The sequence below is a fragment of the Aythya fuligula genome, chromosome Z (genome assembly GCF_009819795.1).
Source record: "Aythya fuligula isolate bAytFul2 chromosome Z, bAytFul2.pri, whole genome shotgun sequence".
Classification (NCBI taxonomy): domain Eukaryota; kingdom Metazoa; phylum Chordata; class Aves; order Anseriformes; family Anatidae; genus Aythya; species Aythya fuligula.
In genome coordinates, this window is record NC_045593.1 from 149574 (window position 1) to 155659 (window position 6086).

General features: G+C 48.3%; 1 protein-coding gene across 1 annotated transcript; it reads right to left on the minus strand.

Annotated features, from left to right (window-relative positions):
- Positions 1-567: 567 nt before the first annotated feature.
- Positions 568-4830, minus strand: GRP (gastrin releasing peptide). The gene is made up of 3 exons (XM_032206611.1): positions 4683-4830; positions 3500-3750; positions 568-621 (listed from the first exon to the last, which is right to left on the minus strand). The coding sequence occupies exons 1-3, from the start codon at positions 4828-4830 to the stop codon at positions 568-570; spliced, it is 453 nt and encodes a 150-aa protein (XP_032062502.1).
- Positions 4831-6086: the final 1256 nt, after the last annotated feature.

Below are 6086 nucleotides of genomic sequence, written 5' to 3' on the forward strand. Positions count from 1 at the left end.
CGCTCAGCAGACCTGCCTGCTGCCTGCCGTGGCAGTGCATCGCGTTCCCTGCACTTGGTGCAGAGCTACCTTGAGAAGGCAGTGTCAGCTCCCCCTTATTGAACAAAATGACAGGCCCGGGAGCAATTCAAGAAGAGCTTCAGTGGAAAGTGAATCATTCTATTGTGTCTTTGTTACTAGCTATGACACAGCCAATTTCCATTTTATTAAATAAAAGTATAAACTCGGCCTTTTCGTTCAAACTATTTATTGCAAATGTTGAAATGTCATGTAATTTTAAACTAAGAGATGAACTGATTAGATAGACGTTGTATAATTAATTGGAAGACCCTTCCATGACAATTATGCATATCAAAGCCATTCAAGTGGGAAAATGCAACCTTTAAAATGAAGTAGAGTGTAGTCATTGCTGAAACATACAAGAATATTTGTATTTAGATATTTTACTCAAAGGAAATATTGTTTACAGAAAGAAAACCTTGTTGATTATCTGATACAATCAAGTGTTTGTGAAACATAGTCTCTTATGGAAAGTATTCCATTTCTTCAAGGTTTAGAGACCTTCTTTCAGCTTGGAGTGTTCTCTTTCGTATTCACAACTTGAAGCAAATACTCCATCATCTAATAAAGAAAGAAAAATAGTATTTATAGATGAGTCCTGACAAAAGTCACTCACTAAGTTAATAAGCCTAATACACAGGCTGCTCTGTGTATTCAAATAAAAAACAAATTCCTAATAATCTTTCCAAAACAGACCTCATTTTTCTCAGTTAGCTTAATAACCAACTGCTGAAGTACGAGGAAAGTCGTTCTCCTGAATAATACAGTCTGCCATCTCATTTATATAATGTCTCATTAGTGATAAAAAGCCAAGTCACAGAAACAATTTAAAGATTATTTTCCAACTTACTTTTTGCACTTAGAACAGCTTGCAGAAGAGATTTCCTTTCTGTCCTTTAACTACTTGAATTGTAGTTAACGCACTGAATAAAGAGCAGGCAAAGTCTTCATTTGCTAATTTCATTTGCATTAACTGAATATAGGAAAAAGTAACTCAGGCACACCACCCTAAGCCTAATTTCCTGTTATGATCAATTCTTGGCCATTTTGGCTATGTGTGTACTATGATACTTATCCTCCATTGGTTCAGTCTGCTAGAAAGGGTTTTTTAATTATGATTATTATTTTATTGTTATTGAGAACTGTACAGCACAGTGTGAGCATCAGTGGTGAAGAATGCACTGAGTGAATGTGAGCTAATAAACAAGACCCTGAATTGAATTACCTGAAGGAAATATCTGTATTTACTGCTGCAGACTCTGACTTTGGGGGTAGTAACTTCCGACTTCAAATTTAAAGTTCAAAATTTAAACTACATCAGTTACTTTTGAAAAATTCCATGAAATAAAGCACCAAGTATATTCAACATGGAACCCCTCACATCCAGAAAAATCTACAGAATCAAAATCCAAAGGTCATTTACACTCCTCTGTCACTGCATATATGTATGTCCGAATTTCGTATGTACCAGAATTCCATTTTTTTAAATAAACATTGCCACTTTTAAAAATGGTAACGATTACCATTAATTAAAGGTTTAGGAAATTATCACAGTCTTCTAAAATCAAAGCTTACATTTAATCTTCAGGTCTCCTGCATCAGGAAGGCAGATCTCAAGCAGATGTATATAGATATATAGTTTGATTTTTAGGTGCTGGGTTTTTGCTTTCCGAAGCCAATGGGAAAAATACCTTCCATCTTCTCTAGGCTGCATATAATCAGCTGTTTGTGTCCAACAGGCAGAAAGGACAGCTTTGGCACTTCTTTCATGATTATGCTTTACTTCAGGATAGAGACAAACTAACTTTATGCATTGGAAACAAAAGGTTCTATGGCAAAATGAGGTTCTGCCAGTTGTTCTATGTCTTAGTTACAGGAAAGACATATTTATTTTACCCCTCATTTGAGAATTCTGGAGACTTAAGGCAATAACCTCATTATTCCATGTATATGTTCAATGCCTGACCCCAAAACTCTGGATATTAATTTAGGGTAAAAGTACACATGTGAACAGAATTCAGTAAGGGCAATATCTGTCCTTTTTAAGTATGATTTATTACCAAATAGTTATAGACGTCAAAATATTTCCCTCTTTACATAATGTAATGGAATTTGTTTGTCTAATTTGATTACAAAGCTGCACACAGCAGAGCTGAGGATGCAATAAATATCTTACTTTTTAGATAGTATTAATCACAGTTATTATAAGCATCACTGTCATAAAGCCATAGCCAGAAAGAAACATATGGACACCATTCATATCAGTGGTGTAAGAGACGTAAAAGCACAACTTACTTTAATGAGTAAATCTTTATCCTTATGCAAGTCAGTGACAAGATATTCACTGACCACTGCGCTAGGATTCCAAGAGGGAGACCAAGGTGAAGTTAGCTGAGGAATATTAACTATATAATATCACTGTAGAATATGGGAAGAAAAAACTCTTCCCACTGATGTCTTTAATGGTGTGTATTATTCTTTCTATGCTGTTTCAATGTCAACCAGAAGAATCCTGCAACTCTATCACCATTTCTGAATTTCGTGCATTACAAAGAAAGGAGTTTTCTAGTACATTTTGCAGTTTACTTGATAAGTCTTTTAGACTCAGATTACTTTCTGTAAAACCTCACGAATATCCTTATGAGTGAATTTCACAGGATTTTCCAAAAGAATAGGGGTGAATCTGTACTTGTACCAAATCTGTACTTGTACCAGCCTTGTTACCTCGTGAACTAGGACTCATAAGTACACTAACTTAAGCGAGGAAGAGGCTGGTCCTAGGTGCACATTAAAGCTTGTTTGTAGCCACAGATTCTTTTTGCGTGACCAGAGATGACCACAGTAGTGGTCCACATCATCAGCCAGAAAAACTGATGCCTGGGGGAAAAAGACTTTGGCGTGAGCCAAATGCAGACCGAGGAGCTGAATAAACCCTCCAGTTCAGCTGCTCCATCCCTTGGGGCTGCGGCACCTTGAAGGCAAACATGATAATGGCACCTGGAATGGCAACAGAAGGGAACAGCTGGTGTGATGTGCTTTGCACACAATGCTTTGCCTTCTCTCTGCATGCACGCCTGTTTTTCACACTAGCTCGTTTTTGCTGAGTTGATACAGAACTTGCTGTTGGTGTGGTCATCTCAGCACGAAGTGCTAGGAAATAAAAGAATATAACAACCGAGCAACTTGAAGGCAATCCGGACACTGCAATCTGTTGAACACCTGTCGAATTTATGCCCAGTAGCAAATCAGTTCATAAACAATATAATCTGTGACTGACAATTTCTAATCAAGAGTAAAATCCTACTTGACTGAATGACTAGTGCATTAGGCACATTTCTATTATTTTTCTGGACAACACAACAGTTAGATGAAGCCAGTACGTCACTGTAACACAAAAGTTGACTTTAAGGAATGTTTTTACAGATTTTGTCTTACTTACATCTTTCCAGCTGCTATTGTCATCTGTCTCCCAGGTGTTCCTCGTATACCAGGGAAGCCCTCCTTTTGAGAAGTGAGCACTTTTATTTTCATTCCCTTCCAGCAGCCGTAACAAATATTTGGACATTTCTTCCCACTGCAGAGAGTCATCCAGCTGCTTAATATTTTCAGGTAGTGCTGAAAATGGGATCTTGTTTTCTTCTTCATAACCATAAGGAAAATCTCCAGTGCTCTTTTTCCCCATTAAATGTCCTGTAAGAACAATGACTGTAGCATGAAATTCACCCAGACAGGCATGGATTTGATAGCTCAAACATCAGCTGGAAGTTCAAATTGACCGATAGTGTGAGGGAAGGAGAGGGAAGGGGAGAGAAGAGCAGGGAAGATGTTGAAACTGAAGCACAGCTGGGACTGGAGATGTTGTCGGTGTTGTGCACAACTGGTTTCCTACATTGGCAGAAGGAATGTTTCTCCAAACTGGGCAGAGATGACCACGCATTTTGCCTGGAGCTAGGGAGAGGCACCTGGTTAGATTTGCTGGAATAAGGACTGGACGGAGAAGCTGAAAGTTTTAGACTTTCCTTGCCTTGATGTGGGATGTGGGAACTCTAATATTAAAGTCTACGCTCCAGTGCCTTTCCAGCAGCTGAACTGGATGCGTTTTTGCCATCCCATGCTTTGCTGCCATTAAAACGCAACCGTAATCGGCGCTGGGCTGCGAAGGAGACCACCGGGAGGGGCCGGCTCCGTGCTGCGCACCCCAGGGCAGCGGCTGCGCCTCGGTGCTGGGGAGCTCCGGCTCCTGCCCAGCTGCCCTCGGGCTGGCCTCTGGTTGCCGGTCTGAGCACGGAGGCAGCGGGAGGCGACACGGTCACCGCGTACCCGCGCCCTCGTGCAGCGCAGCCCCGTACCGCGGAGCGCGGCACGGCGGGGCCGGCAGCACCGGGGCGGGCGCGGCCGGCGTCGCCCCTCCTGTATCGCCCGTGCGCTCGCCAAGTGCCGGCACCGGCACCCCGTGCCGGCCAGAGCCCGGCGCTCCCGGGAGCGGTGCCGACGGGACGGCCCCTGGCGGGGACGCGGAGACCGCGGAGCAGCAGGTGGACCGGAGCCCGACGGGATGGGACGAGTCGGGACGGGACGGGACGGGACGGGACGGGACGGGACGGGACGGGACGGAGACTTACCCACAGCCCAGTGGCTGCCGCGGGGGTAGATCTTGGTGAGCGCGGGGGAGCCGCCGGGCTGCAGGGGCGCCGCGCCGCCCTGCGCTGCCAGCAGCGCCAGCGCCAGCAGCGGCAGCGCGCCGGGCCGCCGCGGGCCGCCGCCGCCCATCCTGCCGCTGCCGCTGCCGGTGCCCCTGCCCGTGTCGGTGTCGGTGCCGGTGCCGGTGCCCGTGCCGCCGTCGAGCCGCCCTCCGCTGCGAGCCGGCCCCCGCCCGGGCTCCGGCTCCGGCTTCGGCTCCGACTCCGGCTGGGCCAAGCGCTGCCGCCGCCGCCCCCCTTTATACGGAGCCGGGACCGGGCGCGAGCGGAGCTCCCGCGCCTGACGCCTCCTCACGGGGCCGGGGCTGCGGCCGCCCCCGGCCCCCGTGCCTTCGGCCTGCCTCCGGCGGGGGCGGGGGCGGCCGCACGCAGCCCGGACCCCCCCGCTCCGGCGGGGGGAGGCGAGGGGGCGCCGCTCCCGGGGCTCTGCGGCCGCCCCGTCGGGCCGCCCTCCCCAGCCGCCGCCCCTGCACCGGCTGCCCCGGGGCCGCTCGCCCCGTCCCGGCCGCTCTCGGGGACGCCGGGGGATCCCGTACTTGCGGGGAGCGCCGGCAATTTCGCTCGTAATTTGCGAGTGTAAACCAGCAGTTGCAAGCCAGCAACTTCTGAGAAGTTTGAGATCCCCTCGGCCCCCCTCGGCCCCCTGGCGGGTGTGCTGCCCTGCGGCGGCCGCGGGCGGGCCGGGCGGGCCGGGTGCCCCGTGCCGGGAGCGCGGCGGGGCCGCGGCGGGAGCGCAGGAGCCGGGCGAGGGAGCGCGGGTGCGGGCGGTCGGGTCTGAGAGCGGGGGGGCTCTCAAGCTGCCAGGCCAGGCTGCAGCACCCCGGAGCCGGGGTGTCTGCCTTCCCTCTCCGTTACACTACCCTTTGGAAGGACTCGACGGTCCAAACGAATCTGCCTGCGTACAGAAAGCACGACAACGTCCCCAGAACTGATTTGCTGCTCTAGCCTGAAATGACTGAACGGGGTGACAGGCTTTTGGAAGAGCTTACGGGAAAAAGTTGCTCCAGCATTTTTTTGAGGCAGAGAAACCATTGTAAAATGACAAAACACAAAGGACAGCATCATTTTAAGTTCATTGAGAAAAAAGATGTTGGGCAAAGAGTTCCTTTGAATTTTCAGCATTGCATGAAATTACTGTCACATGTGTTTATGAATATGACTCTCAGGTTTGCAGGACTTTATTCTTGCCTTGCAGAGAGACCCTGTAAACTTTCCAGCACTCTGAGGCACCCGGAACTGGCCGACTTCCTGATAGTTAATGGGTGAAAGGATTTCCATCCTGAAGAGATGCTGAAGAGGAAAGGGTGGGTGAGTCGCTGAAGGAAT

Bases quoted from the DNA above. Each gene is read 5' to 3' on its own strand.
- GRP (XM_032206611.1), bottom strand. From the start codon at position 4,830: ATGGGCGGCGGCGGCCCGCGGCGGCCCGGCGCGCTGCCGCTGCTGGCG. The intron at 3,751-4,682 runs GTAAGTCTCCGT...TTGTTCTTACAG, and splicing joins CGGCAGCCACTGGGCTGTGG to GACATTTAATGGGGAAAAAG. The intron at 622-3,499 runs GTAAGTAAGACA...TTTCTTTATTAG, and splicing joins ACAATAGCAGCTGGAAAGAT to ATGATGGAGTATTTGCTTCA.